General features: G+C 44.7%; 1 protein-coding gene across 4 annotated transcripts in view; it reads left to right on the plus strand.

The window, feature by feature from the left end:
• VPS41 (VPS41 subunit of HOPS complex) overlaps positions 1-16965 on the plus strand; it is a 175983-nt gene extending 159018 nt beyond the window's left edge. For 2 of the 4 annotated variants that reach the window (XM_082692551.1, XM_082692549.1), the window contains 6 exons: positions 549-689; positions 1903-2039; positions 13578-13677; positions 13784-13828; positions 15234-15313; positions 16238-16965. In XM_082692551.1, coding sequence (XP_082548677.1) covers positions 549-689; positions 1903-2039; positions 13578-13677; positions 13784-13828; positions 15234-15313; positions 16238-16318 — 584 coding nt within the window. In that variant the 3' untranslated portion in view covers positions 16319-16965. The remainder of the gene's footprint in view (positions 1-548; positions 690-1902; positions 2040-13577; positions 13678-13783; positions 13829-15233; positions 15314-16237) is intronic. The other 2 variants (XM_082692550.1, XM_082692552.1) reach the window with 1 other exon arrangement.
• Positions 16966-21811: the final 4846 nt, after the last annotated feature.

Genomic DNA, 21811 nt, shown 5'->3' on the forward strand with positions numbered 1-21811 from the left:
TGGAAGGCTTTCCCCCAAACTTGGAAGAGTAGGAAATGAGGTAGCCCTCTGATAGTTGAGTTTGTGTTTGGCACAGAGTGTGTCAAAAGAGTAAATCCAAAACTACTTAAAGAGGCAGAATGGCTCCAAGGCCTTTAAAAGTCTTAACTGTATCTGGGTATCAAGATGTCCAAAAGAAATAGGGAAGTAGGAAGGAAGTAGGGATCTGACAGACTTGGGTTCAGATTCCAGCTGTATGATCTTGGCAAGTTACTAATGTTGCTGCATATCCTCTTCCGTAAAGAAGAAATAATAGTAGAACATACCTCATAGGATTATAGTGATGACTAAATGATGTAATTTATATGAAGCACTTAAATGAGTATACAGCACAAAGAAAACACCCAGGAAATCATTATTTCATTAGGTTATAAATGGCAAATTCTAATGTCCCATAAGAAAATGTGTTTTTGTCTTAGCTTTCAAGACATATGTAAACAAGAGATATGCTGATTCTTCAAAAATGTTTTATTAAAGCATCCTGAAAGTATTTCTCACATCTTTGCTAGGCCGAATGGGTAACAGCCGCAGTGCCCTGAAGATGATCATGGAGGAATTACATGATGTTGATAAAGCCATTGAATTTGCCAAGGAGCAAGACGACGGAGAACTCTGGGAAGATCTGATTTTATATTCCATCGACAAACCGCGTAAGCAGAAAAGCCATCTGCAGTCAGACCTGTTTCTTTCAATGCGTCCAGTTACATCTACAACTGGAATTATCTCAAGACACATTGGGTGAAAAATATGGTGAAGTATCTATAACAAAAACAGGCTAGGTACATTGTAACGATTTCCAGTCCTCCTGTGTAGAGAAGCAGTACCTGAATGTGCAAACGAGCAGGTGGTTAAGTTCTTGAAGCTTGTTCCGACACACTGTACCCCTACTGAATGTCACCTGACATAGTTTAGTTTTGTTTCTTTTTTTTTTTTTCAGTTTGGATATAGGGCTATTAATTTTGAAAATGTAAAGCTCTCACCAGTTTCTTTTCATGGAAACCTAGGCCTGTTATTGGACACTGGCCATATTCAGATGTTTGTTGTGACAGTACCTAATCTCTGTCCCACCTCGTTTCCTCGTGTGGCACCAGGACTGTGTGTGTGCTGCCTCCCTGTGGCTGCCTCCGCATTTTAGAAGGAGATACACAGTTCCCTGACAGTAACCCAGGCCCTCTTTTGAAGATCTGGAAATGATTCCAAAACCGGCAGTTATGATTTAAAAGTCTGCGCCCACCCCCTTCATTTTTTAAGAAGAATATTTATCTGTTTCAGGAAGTTTTAGAAATGACTCTTGTGATTCTTTTTATAAGAGCTACAAAGAGGATAATGTTATTCAAGTCAAATTCAGATGTAGACCGTCACATGCACATGCATCTTTGAGAATCAAGCTTAGCATGATGAAGTTGTAATTTACGCACCGCCAGGGACACAGGGTGGGTGAGATGGAACACGTCATGACTGGGACCCACGGTCTGCCCTGCCAGTGAACTGGGGCATTTAACTTGCTAGCTCTATGGCCCGGAATGAATTACTTAACCAACGTGTTTCCTTGCCTGTAAAATGGGGACAAATACATTCATACCTTGCAGAAAACTGGAGAAAAGTGTGTGACAGCTGAGCTGTAGTGTAAGTTCTCAATAAATGTCAGTTGTACCCCTTTGCCATCGAAGGCTGTGTCCTGAGTCATCATTGTGCTCTCTGGCTCTTTTCACTGACAGAGCTTCCTCCTTTATGTCATGAAATAAAAAGAAAGTTAGTTTTTGAGAATTTGGAAATTCAAGGAAATAATTTTTTACTTGAGTTCCTTTTGACTGCCTTATATACATTGCTGATGTGCTCATTGTTCCATGTGGTATCTTGCAGCATTTATTACTGGCTTGTTGAACAACATCGGCACACATGTAGACCCAATTCTGTTGATTCACCGTATTAAGGAAGGGATGGAGATCCCGAATTTGAGAGATTCCTTGGTTAAAATTCTGCAAGACTACAATTTGCAAGTAAGTATTCTTTCTTAGACAGATCAGCATGGGGAGGGAGTTGATTTGCTTTCTGGATAAACATTTCTAGGGTTATTTTAGGTAACAGAATTCGGTTGCATTGTTACATTTTATTTAGGCCCCAGATATATGGGAAGCTCATCAAGTAGAGAAACTAGAAATCTCTTCCTTTAAGGAAACCATCCAGTTTTTTAACCATCCCCAGATTTTCTCTCCTTGATGAGCAGGCACTTTTTTTTTTTATTATTTATTTATTTGAGGGAGACAGAGATAGCAAAAGATAACACAAGTAAGAAGGAGGGGAAGAAGCAGATATCCTGCCTGAGTAGGGGAGAGAAAGCAGCAGAAGAAAAGGGAGAAACAGGCTCTCTGCTAAGCAGGGAGTCTGGTACGGGGCTTGATCCCAGAACCTTGAGATCATGACCTGAGCCAAAGACAGACACCCAACCCACTGAGCCACCCAGGTTACGTTTATGTGATAGATACAGCATGGCATTGGGAAGGGTGAGGGGTATTTACAGTGGCTGCCAGAGCCCTCAAGCCAGTTTTAAGCAACATGAGTATTGTGTCCATTTTGGGAATTAAAAAAAAGTTTTTCAAGGGGCTACCAGGAGGTTCAGTTGGTTTAAGCATCTGCCTTTGGCTCAGGTCATAATCCCAGGGACCTGGAATTGAGCCCAGCTTTGGGCTCCCTGCTCAGCAGAGTTCCTGCTTTTCCCCCTCCTTCTGCTCTTCCCCCTACTTCTGCTCTCTCTCTCTGTCAAATAAATAAATAAAATCTTAAAAAAAAAAAAAGGTTTTCAAATAATTCAGTTATTTCCTTGAAGCTACTCTGTAATCCATTGCCTGAAACATGTTGAAGTACATGATTTTATTTAACTTTTGTCTGTTTTCTAGACTAGTACAACTTTGTTTTCTGTAATAATTCAGAATTTGTGATAAAAGCAATGGAACCCGTTGTTTTCATATAAATCATTAATATGCTAATTACACAGCATCCCAATCTTTTCCTGGTAGATGGTAGCTGCCATAGAACTTGAAATTGTTTAAATCGCATTTATTGAACTATTTGGCCTGTTCTTTCTCACCTTCATTTGAAAATGAGTTTTTGTTATAATACAGAGGAATTCGCTGTCCTGGAAATGTAAAGATTTTGCAGATAGAGCCAGAAAATAACATGGTAGGGAGAGACGTGGTTATCAGGTTAAGAAAGGAGAGGAGCATCGTGTTGAGGATTTGTGGGGCCCCTGGGCCACTGTGAGGGTTCAGTGTGGGGGAGGGTGCTGCACTCGGGGTGCAGGGTAAAAGGAGCATGACTTGAGGAAGATTGAGAGCATCAAGATGAGAAGTGAGATGTAAAGGAACGACAGAGCTGAGGAACAAGAATGCGGGCTCTGGGAGTGGGGTGTTGGTACATTAACATTTCTGACAGAGCCCTCATGAACTTGTTCAGGAAGCAGGTGAAGGTAAGGGTCATTGGAGAGGAACTGGTTGAGAAACTGTGAGGGCAGCACGTCATCCCCGTGGGCACTGAGAGACGGGGGTAGGAGGGCCTTAGCTAGGCTCTGGCACCCTCTGTGAACTGGGAGGGGAGGCTCCCCTCCCGAGCACTGGGGCTGGATTACTGGGGCAGCACAACCTGAAAGAGAAGAGGTTTTCCTGCGGGTGGGGTGGAAGAGGACAAGAGCCTTCCTCAGGTGGGCTCACGGGAAGTCGGGGTACTGGGAGAGAAAGAGATGTTTGGTTAAAGCAGAGGTAGAGAGTCTGTCCTGCACAAAGCTTCACGATATTCAAGTATTTATTGACAGAGGAATTGGGAGGTCTGCAGACAATCCTGCGAAAGGGGTGCTGGGAGGGAGAATGAGCAGGGCAGGGAGGAGGAGGTAGGAGCGGAATGGGTGAAGAAGCAAGCAGAGGGCCGGCGGGGAGCTTCTGGAGATTTGGGCAGTACCCAAGGGTTGCAGCAGAGTGGCCCAGGTAGGAAGGTTTCCCTATTTCCGAAGTGGGAATTAGGCTTCAGGGAAAATGGTTTCAGTGTCCAACCTCCTAAAGCCCCGGGAAGGAGTGAGCTTGATGATCTGTCACTGGCTCTGCCTTCCTCCGTGTGTGCCAGGACCCGTGTGAAGCTGCAGATCCAGATGTATCGAGAAGTCATTTAGGTGTGGTGTCTCTGAGCATCTCTACCTCAGGGAAGGTGACCAAATGTCCACTCCTTTGTCCTCCCGCTTAGTAGTGCATTAAGCTTGGCCTCTGGCTTGAAAATGTTTCTTTTTTTCCAGCCTCTGCAGTGCCCACAGAAACACATAATAAATCCCTCTTAATAGGCTCTTAATCCAGAGAACCAAGCTCATGTGCACCACTGGGTCTCACTGCTTATTCATTTTTTATGAATAAATTTGCATATTCTGAGTAACCGGGAATAAAAATAAATTATTAGATGCAAAATGTATTCCATATTAAAAAACTCATCCACAAAAACAGCTGCTAAATCAGTATTTTTTTTTCCCCCTTCATTATATTTTTAAATGTACTGAGAGCTTTCCCTTAAGATGTGGAAGTGTGCTATTGGTGACCTGTTGAGAAGGCTGGGGGTTACTCAGCCAGGGGCTCTCTTAAACCTGGACCAGGGAGTGGCTTCCAGGTGGAGAGGAGGGAGCCACAGGGAAGGCGGCAGAACCTGTGGGAATGGCCTCGTGGTCTCCAGTGCAGCTCAGAGGACTTGTTGGAGGTGCAGAGAGAAACTGCTCACCTCGGGCAAGTGGTTCAAACAGTTCCAGGGGCTCTGCCTTCTTATATATGAAGAAAGAGTTTAGAAGCTTTTTCTATGGGAAAGACTACTGTTACATTAATGACCATTTATTTTCTTTCCGTGGCCACCTGTCAGAGATCACTGTAAAAATAATTTATAGTCAGGGCGCCTGGGTGGCTCAGTGGGTTAAAGCCTCTGCCTTCAGCTCAGGTCATGATCCCAGGGTCCTGGGATTGAGCCCCGCATCAGGCTCTCTGCTCGGTGGGGAGCCTGCTTCCTCCTCTCTCTCTGCCTGCTTGTGACCTCTCTCTGTTAAATAAATAAATAAAATCTTAAAAAAAAATTATAGAGCATCTTCAAGTTTCTGGAAAGGTTTCACATATATATTTTTTACTCTGTGTAGTTTTTACTCTCTGTAGTTTGTTTTTTACTCTGTGTAGTCTCTTGTTTGTCCCATAAAAGTATAGTTGATTTTCACATGTTCTCACAGGATAAAAAATGGCTAGCCTGTTAATTACCAAAATTGAGGGGGAATTTTCCAGGTTCATGAATTTGTGAGAACCTGGAACCTTCTCTGTTGGGCAGGGCAGCAGGGAAGCACCCCAGAGGGCTGCTAGGGACCATTCAGCATGAAACCTGAGGATTCATGGTCAGATGTCAGGGAAAGAGCTTCTTGGGATCTTTTGCTAATATGCACTGGGACTCTCTCAGGGGCAGATTTATGATAAAGTATCCATTGCTGTAAAATGTGTTTGGGCCACTGGAAATGGCTTTGGGAGCTCCCTCACTAGCTAATAGCCAATTGGAAACAGAAGGCAGGAAAAGTTGTAGGAAAAAACTTAAAATCAGTATCTCTTCAGGTTTTAAAATTTTATGTTTCCTAAAATGCACCAACTTTCTTCAGTGACGTTTTTAGTATGAGGCGTGTTAGAGATCTGTGACATCATTAAAGTGAAGGAAAATATGTTCTCAGTGATTTCAGTGTTGAAGTTGGTAAGTTTATTTTCATATATTTTTTATAATTTGTTACACTGTCAGTATAATTACTCAACAAATTACTCAACAAATTTGAAAAGCTTCATGAAGTCAATAAGATAAAAGTAGCCCTTATCATACTTCATAAACTTAAAATGTTTCTAGGCCTGATTTCAAGGACAGATAGCATTTGTTGTTTTGATATAAAAATTATTTGCCCATCTGGGAAGGTGATGAACTGGGTTTGAGGCCAGGTCCTCTGCCTACATCTTGTGTGGACCGCCGGTGGTTCCCTGGTCTCTGGAGAAGCCTTCCTTGTGCTGGCTGGTTACGACAGCAGAGGAGGACACAGTGTTGAACAGGCGGCCCGTTGTCTCTAAAGAACAGTGGACACGATGTGTGCAGAGTTGGACTCTAGGCCCGGTTTTCCCACCAACAAGCCTGCTGACCTCCTGGAGGGCACCCAACCTTTCTGGATATCAGTTTCCCCAGTATATCAAGTCAGTGTTTGTCAAGCCTGACTCCACACCAGAATTATCTAAATTCTTTTAAAAATTACTTTGTTTCAGGTACCACCCCAGAGAGGCTAGACTAGAATCTTTGGGGGGCAGCTAGGAGACTTTAGCCTTGAATCACCTTGAGATTTCTTACGCTCAGCGTGGCACAAGTCTGTGCTCTGACATTTGACATTCAGGAACTTAGGATTAGGTGATCTCTATAGTATCTTCTGGGTCTTTCAGGATCCTAATATAGTTCTTTCAGAAACAGGCCTTTAGGTCAGGCCGTATTTCTGTATTGTTCCTCATCTCTCTACTTTGAAATCCAGAGACAAATGAATTAAGAGGAGATAGTGAGGTCTTTCTTACCCACTTTTTTGGACTCAGATGGTTTCTTCTTCTTCACAGTACATAAGCTCTTAATTTCTTCTACGAGGTGAGAGACTTTTTAAATTCATAGATTCCTGAAATAAACTTTTAAAATGGATTTTTTTCCTTTCAGGTTGTTTCCATTTGGCCTCATCACTGCCTTTAGGTGACATAGGTGGCCTGTGACAACCAACTCTAGCTTCTTTAATCAGTCTAGCACATGTGTACTTTGTGCTGTCATAAAACCAGATATGATATTTGTAATATTGCTTTTAGCTCCAACATGAGACCTTAGAGCCTTTCTATCATTTCCTTACTTCTCTGTAGTTCATTATCTTCAATGATAATTCCCAACAAAAGCAACACTTTTCAATTAGAGTTCAGATCCCATAGCATCATAGTCTATATGATAGATTTGAAATTAGGTAAAATGGTTTCCCAGGCTTGCTCTTATATCATACTGGGGCTTATAAACCCAGGTAACTGTCATTTGCAATTCTAATGATAAGCATTGCAGTATGAACAAGGTAATGTCAGCAAAAAGTTCAACATTCAAAGAATCTTTTAAAATAAACATTTCAGAAACTGCAATTTTTTTGGCATTTTTCTCACAGCAGCTGTTTCTAAAGAACAATAATAACTTCACCGATGTTCATTTCTTTTATTGCTTTATAAAATATCTATAAGTCTGGTGCTTTTTGCTTTTCATTGGGATGATTATCGGTGATGAACTACAGAGAAATAAGGAAAAAGGAGGAGAATCTAGAGTCTCATGTTGGTTTTCAATAGCTAGCTTATAAATACGTTCTTAAATTTACAGTACAGCAAGGTATGCTTATAACAGATTGATTATAGACCCTATAACTGGCTGATTTGAAAATGATGGAAATAAAAGGATAAAGGTAATGCTGAAAAGCTTTGAAAAACAGTGTAATGATAAGAAAACAAGAGTTGTTGAGAAGAATGTGTGGGAAGAAAAAAATAAAAAGTTCCATAAAAGAAATGAATCTCTGAAAGATAATATTGTATTTGCCTATAATGCCCTCAAGTACTTTTTGAGATGAGAACTTGATGCCATTATGAAATTGAGCAAAGAAGATACCAGTGGTTTACTTACCTTGGTGAAATTCTAATAGGAGATATAGATTGTAATTTGAGCTATAAATTATATGGAAGAATGAAAAATGAAATGACAATCTTAATATTTCCAAAAACTGGAAAACAAGATCAGTACCAAAGGTGTTCTTAGTAAGTCCTTTTAAAACAAAGGCATGAAAAGAAAAAATAGACCCGATAATAAAAAGTAGAATAATATGATAGAAAATAGGAATATTTGAAAAGTAACCAAGTAGAATTCTTTGAAATTATGTGTGTATTCATTTGAAATTTCAATATTCAGTGCTAGGCCGGTGATTGGATGAAACTGAAAGGAAGAATTAACTGGAAAACCTGATGACATTGTTTCATACGCAGCGAAGAGTAGTGAAGAGATAGAAGATACAGGAGTGGTTAACAGGGGCACCTGGGTGCTCAGTGTGCCTTCAGCGCAGATCATGATCTCAGGGTTCTGGCATCGAGCTCCCTGTTCAGTCTGCTTCTCCTTCTCCCTCTGCCCCTACTGTGTGCTTGCTCACTCACTCACTCTCTCAAATAAATAAAATCTTTTAATAAATAAGAGTGGGCGCTTGGGCGCCTCAGTGTTAAGCCTCTGCCTTCGGCTCAGGTCAGGATCTCAGGGTCCTGGGATCGAGTACCACATCGGGCTCTCTGCTCAGCGGGGAGCCTGCTTCCTCCTCTCTCTCTCTGTCTGCCTCTCTGCCTACTTGTGATCTCTGTCAAATGAATAAATAAAATTCTTTAAGAAAAAAATAAGAGTGGCTAACAGGGACATCAGGTTAGAATATACATGTCCTCAACCACAGGACTTGTGGAGGAGAGAATCAAAAGACTAATAGGGGGGGCGCCTGGGTGGCTCAGTGGGTTAAAGCCTCTGCCTTCAGCTCAGGTCATGATCCCAGGGTCTTGGGATGGAGCCCCGCATTGGGCTCTCTGCTCAGCAGGGAGCCTGCTTCCCCCTCTCTCTCTCTGCCTGCTTCTCTGACTACTTGTGATCTCTGTTGAATAAATAAATAAAATCTTTAAGAAAAAAAAAAGACTAATAGGAGAACTTCAACAAAGTTGATCAGGGAAAAGAAGACCTACATATTTGGGGAACAAAAAAGGGAGAATATAACTAAAGGTGCAGACAAGATTTAAGAACTAAGTAAGTGCTATAATTTTATATCAGTATATTTGAAAATGCAAACAATTTTCTAGGAAAATATAAATTACCAGCATTTACTCAAGAGCAAATAGACCTGTAGTCATTAAATCAGCAGTCAGAACATAAAGCCAAAATAAAAGTACTATTCCACAGTCAACTTCAGAGGTTAGTTTCATCAGACTTTTCAAAAAAAAAACAGGCAATCCCCAAATATATTTTGTAGTTGACCTTTAACCAGGACCCGGAGAGGGGAAGGGGAGCAACACCTTTACTCTGCACAGGGGGTGAGAAATGCAGTCTTTCCTCTGGATACAATGGAAACAGGTGACACCTGAGGTCCCAGGATGCTGGGAGGTGGCCAGCAAATCCCAGCGCCAGGATGCTGGCTACTGTCCCAGCCCTGCCTTCTGGATTCAGTGACTGGAAGGGCAGTAACATTCATTAGAGAGAAACCAGCATCTTGAAGAACTGCTTTTCTGCTCATCTGAACAAATAAAGAATAAAGCCTAAAAAACAAACAATAACAACAACAACAACAAAACCCAGGCAGCCCCTATTTTACATCAACTTTTCCAGGGAACAGAATGGAAAAGCTCCTCGGTTCCTCATGGGATGCTGGTCTAACCTTTCCTGCATCCTGAGACAATTAGAGCCTTGTTTCTTTAACACAAATGCAAAGAGTCTACATAAATCATTAGCAAAACTGAATCTGCCCATGTAATTATTGAATGTGTATATCATAAATGTCATGAATTCTAAAGTAATCATCATCTATGTGTTTGATAAAATTCTAATCAAAACCCCCAAGGAACTTTTTACAGCTTAAATTTATGTAAAAAGCAAATGGCTTAAGATTATCTAAGAAGAATAAGGAGGGTAGATTTATTAGATACTAAATTTTAATATGTGGGAGTGTAAAATGGTATAACCACTTCCCCAAACAATAAATCAAAGCCTCATCAGGAAAAGGCCCTTTGCTTCCCATATCTTGTGCCTTGGGAATGTGGATGTAAGGCCTGGAGATACAGCCTCTAGTTTGTGGCTGTGAGGCAGCAACCTGAAGGTATATTCTCCTGTTGATGGACGTTTAGACTCCAGCCTCGAGTTCTTAAGGATAAAGTTGCAGAGGACATTGTCATACAGTTTGTTGACCTTCTTTTCATCTTGGTTAAGTACCTACAAGTAAAACTGCTGGGTCGTGGAGCAGGTATATGCTTAATTTCTAGGACTGTCCAATAGTTTTGCAAAGGATGGCTTTCCAGCCTCCCAGGCTTCTCTCATTGCCCAGATCTGTTGCAGGAGCCCCAGCCAGCTGTTTATTTTAGTTTAGGCACACACTGAACAAAGTTAAAGTTGTGTTTGTAAAGGAGGAGGAAGAAAGGCACAAGAAAGTGTCAGCTCTGTCTATGCTATTGTTTCTTCTGAAATAACTCTGAAGCATATGGTAAAATCTTAATAGATCTGTTCAACCTGAGTGGAAGAGACTGAAGTGTATGCTCTATGTTTGCAGTATTTCATATTTGTTTTTAAAGATTTTGTTTAGAGAGTGCCTGCAAGTGTGGGGAGGGATAGAGGGAGGGAGAGAACTTCAAGCAGACACTGTGCTGAGTGCGGAGCCTGACGCGGGACTTGATCTCACAACCCAGAGATCGTGACCTGAGCTGCAATCAAGAGTTAGACGCTTAACCGACTGAGCCACCCAGGCACCCCAATATTTTAGAATGAAATGTAGCACAAAGTAATGGCAGATAGTATTCAGAACGTGAGTGGCAGTGATTTGGTGCCATTCTGGTCATAGAGATGTGGAAGGCAGGAGAGCGTTCATGTGTCCCAAGTCTGGGAATGACAGCAAGTTTTGCAAGGCTGGAAAGCAGACTATGGAAGGTGAGCATCCACAGGGGTAACAGGCCATGTATTATGACCTCAGAAGACAGAAGTTGTCAGCAGTCATGAATTTGAAGGTCAGAGAGGGTTGAAGAGGACTGATTTTGACCGCCATCAGTGTTGTCATAAGGGCAGTCAGGGATACCTGGGCAGCTCAGTCTGGTCAAGTGTCGGACTCTTGGTTTTGGCTCAGGTCACGGTCTCCAGGTGGTTAGATCAAGCACTGGGCTCTGTGCTAAGCCAGGAGTAAGCTTGGGATTCTCTCCTGTGCCTCTCCCCACCTCCCGTGTGCGCACACACACACACTCTCTCTCTCTCTCTCTTAAATCTTTAAAAGAAAAGAAGACATTTGTGGAAAGTACCCAGTATGAACTTTTAAGGGCGAAATTGGTGATAAAATGGTAACTACTGCACGTTTTTCATGAGTCACTGATCGTTGCTTCAGGGAATAACCCATAGTCGACCTAACGCCTTATCTGATGTTGAAAGCAATACCTGGATATAATAGTAGATTGTTCATGGACAGTCTTTCACTCTGATTGCCTTCAGATCACTACAGGTTTTATGGAAGAAATGGCTCTTTTCCATAGTTACTTTTTTTTGATATAGCTATTACCTGTCTGGCATCACATAAATGAAAATGTTTTTGTGTTTTTCTGATTCAGGGCCTTGGACTTTGATCAAATGAAGTAGGAAGTCCCATACTAAGCAGTATTTGTGTATTTTCCCTTCTCCTGGCTGTGTGCCTCTGAATACTCAAGTTTTTCCTAGAAAATACTTTCCAAGGGCGACAGATCATACCTGTTTCAACAAACGTACTCCTGCTGAAGAGATGCTTACTTCCTAGTCTACAGACACGAGGCCTCTGGATGGCCTGTGCGGTCTGCTCTTCCTCCTGTATTACGTATGCAGTAGGCCCTACATACCCACTGGGAGGCAGAGCCAACACTTGCTAAAACATTTTACCAAACATATTCTGCTTGACAGTAGTTTTCTTGAGTTTTTATTTTGGTGATGGAGGTTGGGCAGGTTTATAGGTTTGCTTACAAATTTTCTTGATGTTACTGCTCTTGGTACTTCTTAGATATCTTTACTATATTTTTCTCTTCCAATGTGCTTTAATGACATCTGTTAAAGTTCTCATGTCTTTTTTAAATGGAATCAGAAATTCAGTTTCTAGTAGCATTTTAAGGAATAAAAAGTCACAGGTGGTGTCTCGATACTTCCTTCTCATCTGTACTAGAAATGGCAGGTATAGAACTTTAATCTGGTTGTCAGCTCTGGGGTTTTCTTGTTTGTTTGTTTGTTTGTTTGTTTAATATTTGCTTTCATGTGATTTGGGAGAAAGCCCTCGGGCCGCATTCCCCCCCGCAGCCCGGGCTATCTGCAATTTGAAGGGAGCATGTGTGGAGACGCCCCGGGATGCAGGCTCCAGGTGGCAGCTCCCTGACTGCCCTTCTCTGTGGCACAAATGGAAAACCTCAAAGCAGGACACCCACATAGGTTCTAGAGGTGAGAGTGACTTCAGTGTGAAGAAAGGCGGCCTGCTCCCATGAGAGCAGCATGCGCTGTGACCCAGAGCCAGTCCGTAGTGATGCAGCGGTGACGTCACTCTGAGACTTCCATGGCAGTTACATGGGAATACCCAGAAACACTCACACTAGGACCCATCAGGCCAGAAGAGCAGGCCACAGACAGTGCCACAGAGAGCCTCTCTGCCCTTCAGGCCTTGAGCACCTCCCTCTTCAAAAAGCAACTAATTCTAGTTTAAAAAAAAGAAAAAGGCATCCAGCTTAACCACACCTCACACAGCCTCTCCCAGTTTCTGATAAAACACCTGAGAAAACTCAGAGCAGGCTGGAAGCCCACTCTGGGGCCAGCAGAATGGATGGGAATGTAGGGTGGGTTGCCTCTTGGGCTGTGTCCTTGCTGAAAGCTGGTGGGCCATCTTTGTCTGCACCCTGCCCTGGCTCTGGAACACAGAACAGAGTGGGCACCAGCCAGAAACAGGGACCTGCCCTCGGCGTCCCGACTTCTGAGGCTGCTGTGGTGTTGCCACCGCTCCTAATTCTCCAGGCAGAGAGGGCGAAAATTTGTAATGAGGCCAACAGCATCCCAGGGCAAATGCATAAAGGAACAGAAAGTGCGGTACTAGGGTGAAGAAAATCTTGTAACAATGTTAATATCGATGGTCATTTTTCAGTTGTCAGCCCCTTAAGAGTCACCAAATTTGATGGTTACCAGGGTCACTTTATATTCTTAGCACTACGCTCAATAGTTTGGATTGGAAGGAAAAGAGGGATTGTAGCCAGGAAGGCATTTGGGACAGAAATCACATCTGTTTGGTTTCTCTGTGCCCAGTTCCTTGTACATGATAGGGCCCCAGTATATACTAGTGCAGATAGAGCAATTAATGCAGTCAAATGGAGGATTTGGGGATAGTAGGTTTTCCATCCTGGGCAGAGGTAGAGGTTGGAATGAACAGGTCACTTAGGGGCCAAACTGTCAGAGTCCATGTTAGGAAGCTCTGTAAGATGATGTTGGGGTTGGTTACCACAGCCTTCCTTGCCAGCCTTTGCAGTTTCTGTTTAATTTCACAAGCGGCACATACGTGCAGTGATGACCGACTGGAGGCTGGAAGGGTTGGTCTGAGCAGTTTGGAGGGAAAAGCATACCGAGGACAGGCAAGGGCGAGTGCCTCATTGGACGATTTCAGACACACCAATGTTCTGAATCCCTGCAGTTGAGTCTTTTAAAAACTGCTTTTTTTTTTTTTTTTTTTTTTACAATGTATGCATTAGATCCTGCTTCGTGAAGGTTGCAAGAAGATCCTTGTGGCAGACTCTTTGTCCTTACTGAAGAAAATGCACCGAACTCAGATGAAAGGCGTTCTGGTCGATGGTGGGTAAAACTGAAATAATCCTATTGGAATCATATGCTTTCCTTTCAGAAGAGACAGGGCAAATAGAAATCCTGTATGATCCCAAGTGTGTGTGTTTCCTTGCAGAGGAGAACATCTGTGAATCGTGCCTTTCCCCTATTCTTCCATCAGGTAAGGTGGTTGGGGGGGGGATCCCCAAATGTGGGTTCATGAGGAGTGGAATTTAAATTTTGATGTTAACTAATTCCTAAATTGCATAGCTTTTGGAATAATCCGTTTTAGAGAAGAATTTCAGGCCACAGCGCTCCTTGGTCTCAGGCTAGTGCTGCAATTCTTAAAAGCTGAGGTGCTCACCCGGCAGGGGGTCTGCATTACTTGGGAGGTAAAGCCCAGATTGCTGGTCCCACCCCAAGAGGTGCGGGATACCAGAATTTGCAGTTCTAACACATTCCCACGTGATGTGGATGCTACTTTCAGGGGCCATTGTGTGAGATACCATGGCTTTAGAGTAAAACAAAATGAAAATCTACCATCGACAATGTTTAAATTCCAAGGTAGAAGAATCGTGTGTATCTGGGCGGGAAAGTGAATAAGTAGCCTCCCCTTTTCTTGAAACTTGGCTCTGCTCTGTGGTTCGAGGCACCTAACTTTCCCACATTTCAACAGAAACCTGTTCCTTGCCATCCAATCCAGACATAAGCCTGTGTTTGTTTGTAGTTGGCAGATCCATGGGTTGTCATGTGTACTCAGAGCACCTTACGTAAGGAGAGGAGAAGAGGAAGTTCCTTAATTTGAAAGTAGAAAGTAAAGCCGAGTTATTGGGATGCAAAAAGCGTTTTATTATGAATTCAGCATAGAGAGGTACTGAGAGAGCTGATGTAGGAATGTACTTAGCTTTATGAGATTAGAGAATAGGACAGGAACAGGACAAGTCGTTCCACTCAGGGCCTTTGCTGGAGGAACTAGGTTGAGGTTAAGTGTTCATGTTGAAAACTGCAGTGGGTGCAGGAGGAGAAGGGAGCTTCCGTCGTGGTTGCTGGTAGTGTGTCACCAGCAGTGCGGATGCAGAGGCGATTTCCTGCCATAGCACAGGCACCGCAGGGCTGGCTCCCACCCTGGGACGGTGGTGGGGGCTGCTTGCCCCGCTGTGCCCAGACGGATGCTGCCCTGCGGGCTCAGAAGAAGCAGTAGGTGAACTGGCAGGATTTTCCTAAAGCCACAAAGTGGATTCAGCATAGGGTGTGTTTCTCGGGTCTAGGGAAGGGAGGAGGTCATGCACATACTGATCCTAATTATTAGAATGAATGTGCTTGCATTCGCAGTGAGGTTGTCCCTCGTTTGTAGTCACCACTGACGGGGAGACCAGGCACGTGACCTGGGACTCCACCCCCCACATTGGTAGCTGCTTCTGATCAGACCACGGCCTCTCGGGGGGCATCTGTGAACACATAATCCTCCTAAGGCAGCTTATTGCTGGAAAATTAAACTGCAGCTGGACTTTCAGGAAGGATGGGGTCAAGTTCTCCACCGGCTTGTTGCACTGAGTGCTCATCTCTCTGCCGCTGTCTCCCCATAGACGCTGCGAAGCCCTTCAGCGTGGTGGCCTTCCACTGCCGCCACATGTTCCACAAGGAGTGCCTGCCCGTGCCCAGCATGGTGAGTTGGCCCCTTGGCAGCCGCCGACAAGAGAGCCATGTGGTCGGGAGGGTGCGCTCTGAAGTCTACCCATCCTCCTGTGGCTTCTCGGGATTGGCTTTCTATCAAACGGTAAAAATGAATTTATTTATCAAGTGCAGAATCGCCTACATGGTGGTCCCCCCTTATCCGCGGTGTCAGTTACCGTGACAGTCAGTCGTGCAGGTGCTCTTCTTGGTGAATGGCCAGGAGGTCGGTAGTGGCCTCATGTTGGCCCACAGGGCCTCTGTCGCTGCCTCTCTTCCTTTCAGCATGCGGGCACCTCACCTGTCGTCACCACAGGAGGAGTGAGTGCAGTGTAAGACAGGGAGACCCCAGTCACATGACCTCCGTGACAGTGTGGTGGTAGCACTGTCCGTTACTAACCCCCTCTGCGCCTCGGTTCTCATAGGTGGGGATGCACAGAGGAAGCCTCGTGTATTTGGGGCTTGGTACTGTCTGTGGTTTCAGACAGCCACCAGGGGGACTTGGAACTGACTCCCCGAAGATAAAGGGGGTTTCTGTGCTAAACATCAGAAAAGCACGTTCAGGAGGTGAATTCTTTGAGGTAAAATCGATGACTCAAACTGTAGTGACACAATGTATAATGAGAACCATTTTATAGTTTGTAGAACTTTCTCAGCCTGGCTTCTGTAGCAAGACTGCTGTGTTTAGGGTCCTGTTCCCATGTTCCCCTTGGTCACATGACACTTGTTTTGCTGTGGGGTACCCTCTGCGCCACAGTAACAGCTGGTGTAGACGGAGTCCTACGTGAGCCAGCAAGAAAAGGAGTGCTGTTTCCTAGCTTCCTCCCCACCACCACCTCTGCTCCCGTGAAGTATTTCTGAATAGCAGAGTAGAAGGAGCTTTCTTGTTAAAATATGTGTCTTCTAATGACCCTTCTAGAACTCTCCTGCACAGTTCTGCGGCATCTGCAGCGCCAAGCACCGCGGGCCAGGAAGCGCCATTTTGGAGATGAAAAAGTAGCCTGGCTCCGTCATCCTCTTCCTCACCTCTCTTCTGAAGACTGTTTTTGAAAAAACAGCAGCATTTGTGGACCCCACTGTTGTTACAAGACTTGTACGTGTTTGTGTTCTGCTCAGAGAAACATTTCTTCATCTTTGCCTGTCCCCTAGAGTTTGCTCTGTGTGTTTGATGAAGTGAGGGATTACTCCATCCATGCCTTGAAAGGTTTGGGCTCACGGGCTGCATTTCATCATTTGTTTGGCTCATTCTTCACTTAGGAATAGAAAAGTCAGTCTGGAAGTTAGAAATGAATTTCTAGATCCTAGTCAAACTGTCTGGCCATTGAGCGGCCTGCCGAGGGTGGCCCTGCTGCCCACAGGCACCACCAGGGAGCTGCCCTGCTGGCGCTTGCTGCAACTTGGCACCTGTTTCCACAGGCTCTGCTGCCATCAGTCCTCATGTTCTGGGTTTGGCTTTTTGTTGTTGTTGTTTATGTCATCAACTGTGATTGTCTTCTTAATAGGCATTTAATGAAACATTGTGTAAATTGTCACTTATTCAAGGACATCTGGGAATCACATGAGCAGGCCGACGTCATGCTGTTGTATGGTGACTGATCACGTGCTCCATGTGTCTGTCGATTGAATAAATGTTAGCTCTCCCCATCATGAAAGACTCCCTTTGAGTGTGTTGAACAGCTTCCTCCTAGGACTCCGGCACGCGGAGATTGGAGGAGGGTTCCCACACCGTAGAGTGTGAGGGGTCGTAGTTAGCTGTTGCCGTCAGGGTGGAAGAAAGGGATGCTGCGGAGTCTGAGAGGGATTCTCACCAGGGTGGGTATGACAAGTTTCCTGGAGCCTTCTCCAGAGCCTCATTGGCCCTCGTGGAACCTAGAGAACATAGAATGCAAGGAGAGAATTCAAACTTGGAATGTTTTACAGTTACTGGCTTCATCTGTCTTGGGATAGGTTGCCATCCTCTTGCTGTGGATGCAAATGTATGGAAAACACTGTCACCACTCTTAGTCCCATAAATGCGAATAAATGCAACTTTCTGCTTTGTCGTGGGGAGAGGGTGAGATGCTAATGAGTCCTGAATACAAACTGACCAGTGAACCTGGCATCTCCTCTCATGCTCCCTATGCCTGCGGAACAACATACCATGTCCCTTGATTTCCTGACAAAGCGACTGAATTGTGGAGATGCTGTCACAGTCACATGTGAAGGTGAGCTTCAGAGCAGGGCTCCTTTCAAGAAACCGAGGTTGGGGGTATTCAGAGGAAATTCACAGCACATCTCTGCAATAGAGGCTGAAAGAATGTTCTCTAGCAGACAACAGGCTTTTCCCATTAGTCTTAAATTATCCCAAAGTGGAAAGTTCTCAGCCCCCTCAACATCATATCCCCTTATTCCAAGGCTAGTGCTCTTTCTGCTCTGTTTCCCTCTTGTTCTAACCAGAGAAATCCTTCACAAAAAAGCCTCACGAGTGAGCCCACCTTGAAACACTGGTAAGAAGCAAAACCACTGCGCTTGGGTTGGAGGAGAGGCGGTGGTTGCAAAGGCACATTCATCTCCCCTCCTTACAGAAAGCCATTCTGAGTGCGAAACAGCCAAGTTCAAAGTTATTCTGTGATAGCAGTTTTCCTTTGCTTTTAGCCCCAAGGGCTTTATACTAGTTTAAGAACGAGAAGGTCCTAACAAATTTTTAATTTGGTTGTCATCGTGTTAAACTATGTATTTCACAAAACAAAACATTTGAGCAGTTACTGTGTGTCAGGTGCCATTAGAAGCACTGTGTTTACTTATCACCCCACCTGTGAGATGGGAGCCCGCACGCTCATCATTTTGCAGGTGAGGAAGCTGGAGCACCTCGGGGCCAAGCCATCCATGTAAGGTCCGGGAGCAGGCCTGCAGCGTCTGTGATCTTAACTGCTGTGTATTTGATTCTTTGGGGTTTTTTAATGTATTTGACCTGTTGTGGTCAGTGCACAGAAAACAAAACCCGCTGTCATCACAGAAGGGGATTTATTATAAAGTAGCCAATGGCTTACAGAGTTACCGAGAGGACTGAGGAAGCAGACAATAGGGAGAGCTTCCAGGAGCACCTGACAAAGCTGACCCTGAATCGGGCTGCCCAGAGCACCCCCAGCCCACCTCTACCAGAGTTCGAGCCGCACAGAGCATGCAGCCTGCTTTTAAGTAAACTGTAAATAAAAATACAGATGTTCCTCAGTTTCTTTTAAAGTTCACCCAGTAACACCAGATAAGGAATATGATGTGTGTACACACGTGCATAGTAGACATTTCTCTGGGCTAAGTATCAGACCAGCTCATTCTGGCTTCTCTGACCAAGACTCAGGCTCAGAAAACTCCAGCAACTTGGATACAAAACCCATCACTTGGGCTTCCCAGACCCCTATCCTGGACTCATAGCTGATCATCACTGTGTGAAATCTGCAGCTCAGGTTGGGGCGGTTTGAATCTGCGATGTTCGCAGCACAGAGCTGAGTTGTTCTGCTTCCTAAAGGAAGGGGAACCAAGCGAGGAGGATTTTAGGGAATGCAAGCAACCAGGATAACCAAAGGGTTTTTGAGGAAAGATGAGTATTCACGCCTGTATGTCACCTTGATGCTGGACCCTTCTACCTCCCCCCAGGGTTCAGTAGAGTCTGGTGTCAAAACTGTCATCTGTGAGTGGGTTCTGTGGGACACTGAGGAGCTGTGCTCTACATCCGGGACCCTGAAGAGCAGGGAAACAAAACAGTGGCAGGAGGTAAGAGCTGGAGTTGACTGGGAGCAGGAGCATAGACCTGCATCTGACAATAAGAGCATGAAAACCCCAAATTTCCTGGCATGTTGGGAGAAGGCTGGTCTTCCTAAAGGGAAATGGATAAAGGGCCTTGAGCCAATTTTATCTAAATATCAAAGGACTGACTCGGTGACTTCAGTTACCATTGCATCACAATGTTCATGCCCTCATTGATGACATCTGCCTATGGAGTTTAAACTTAAGCTTCAGTTTTAAAAAAAAAAAAGATTTATTAGATGGGGCGCCTGGGTGACTCAGTCGTTAAGCATCAGCCTTTAACTCAGGTCTTGATGCCAGGGTCCTGGGATTGAGCCCTCCATCAGACTCCCTTTCCCTTTCCCCCTGCTTGTGTTCCCTCTATTGCTGTGTCTCTCTCTGCAAATAAATAAAATCTTTTAAAAAATTTATTAGAGAGAGAGAGAGTGTGTGTGTGTGTGTATGTGTGTGTGTGTATTTGAGAGAGAGCGGGGGAGGGGCAGAGGAAGAGATAATCCCAAGCAGACTCCCTGCTGAGCATGGAGCCCGACCTGGGACTGGATCTTAAGACCCTGAGACCATGACCTGAGTCGAAATCAAGTGTTGGACACTCAACCAACTAAGCCACCTGTGTGCTCCTTAAGCTTCAATTTTTTTTTTTAAGATTTTATTTGTTTTTTTTTTTTTTGACAGAGATCACAAGTCGGCAGAGAAGCAGGCATAGAGAGAGAAGGAAGCAGGGTCCCTGCTGAACAGAGAGCCCGATGCAGGGCTCCATCTCAGGACCCTGGGATCATGACCTGAGCTGAAGGCAGAGGCTTAACCCACTGAGCCACCAAGGCGACCCCATAAAAGCTTCAATTTTTTAGATGATTTTACATTAGAAACTATGTACATAAGGGTCACCAGGCTTTTATTGTAATCCTAGTGCTTACCCAGCTTTACAGGCACGTCTGTACATGCTCGTCTCTTCATGGTTGTCTCACATCTCGTGTAAACGGCACTGTCGGTGGCACAGGTATGGTGGAAGGAAATCACAAATGACAGAATGGAGAATGAAAGTCACCTTGTAATATCTAATAAGCGTGGAAAACTTAATACAGATGAACTGCAAAATGCTTCAGTTACGCTCAGAAAAATGATTCATAGAGATGGATCAGGAAGACCTGGTTAGCAGTCCATACGCACAGAGGCCTTAGCTAAACAGGAGGAGCATTTTGCTGTTAAGGTGGACCTAAGTTTTAACCCATGCTCTGTCACTACGAAACTGTTTGGGTAAGCTAGTATTTCCAAGCCTCACTTGCCTTAAATGTAGGACGGGGTGATCACTGTACCTGCTTTGGTAGGTTGAGAGCCTGAAGATGCTGTGTGGAAAGTGCTTAGCTAGTACAGAGCACAGGAAAAGTAACCAGCGTGTAGCAAATGCTTCGTCAATGTCAGCCTCTGAGGTGGCCCCCATAATCCCTACCCTTTACTGGGGTTGGTCAGTGACCAACAGAATATGGGAATTGATGGTACATCCCTTCCAAGGTCCACTCCTAAAAGTCACTGGGGCCTGGAATCATTTGCCCTGGAGGAATCCGGGCCATGAAGAGAGGCCCTGTGGGAAGAACCGGAAACCCTGCCAGCAGCATGTGAGGGAGCTCCCTGAGAGCCCGCAGCCCCCATCGACAGCGCGACTGCAGACTCCTGGGAGGCGCTCAGCGGGAGCCGCTTAGCCAGAGCCGCCCACCTCAGCCGTCCTTGGATTCCTGATCTCAGAAACCGAGAGAATGAATGTTTGTTGGTTTTAGTGGCTAAATATGGGGGTAATTTGCTAGGCGGCACTAGACAACGAATGTGGCAAGGGCCTCCTGAGCATTAGCTCGCAGTTTCCCAGAGTTAATCTAGGTTGCTGTTGCTTGACCCCAAAGAGGGAACATCAGTGACTAAAACAAATGCAAAATTTGAATGGACTGCCATGCTAGTTCGCAGGAAGCAGAATCCTCCATTCTGTCGGTGAAGGCACTTTGTTGAGGACATTTTTTTTAAAAATATTCACATTTTTTTAAAGATTTTATTTATTTATTTGACAGAGAGATCACAAGCAGACCGAGAGGCAGGCAGAGAGAGAGAGGGGGGGGGGGGAAGCAGGCTCCTCGCTGAGCAGAGAGCCTGATGCAGGACTCGATCCCAGGACCCTGAGATCATGACCTGAGCCGAAGGCAGCGGCTTAACCACTGAGCCACCCAGGCGCCCCAGGACATTTTTTTTTCCTTTTTTTTTTTTTTTAAGATTTTATCTATTTATTTGACAGACAGAGGTCACAAGTAGGCAAGAGAGGAGAGGTAGGCAGGGAGAGAGAGGAGGAAGCAGGCTCTCCACAGAGCAGAGAGCCCGATGTCGGGCTTGATCCCAGGACCCTGAGATCATGACCTGAGCCGAAAGCAGAGGCTTTAACCCACTAAGCCACCCAGGCGCCCCTGTTGAGGACACTTTTTTAGGAGAGGTTTTGACAAAGCAGAGAGGAGCAGCTAGGAGAGGACAGAATTTGGAATCCTACCGCGGAAGAAGTGAAGGAACTGGATAGGGCATTACTTCAAAGACATGAAAACGGAGGGGTTACTCATTTGCAAGGCTTACGAGTAGGTCCTGCACAAAGGGGAAACGTATGCTCTTGTTTCAGAAGTCCAGTTGCTGAGGTTAAACAAGTTCTATCAGGAAAGGTGTAAGCTCGAGAACTTTCTAACAT

Source organism: Mustela nivalis (assembly GCF_964662115.1).
Source record: "Mustela nivalis genome assembly, chromosome: 12".
Classification (NCBI taxonomy): domain Eukaryota; kingdom Metazoa; phylum Chordata; class Mammalia; order Carnivora; family Mustelidae; genus Mustela; species Mustela nivalis.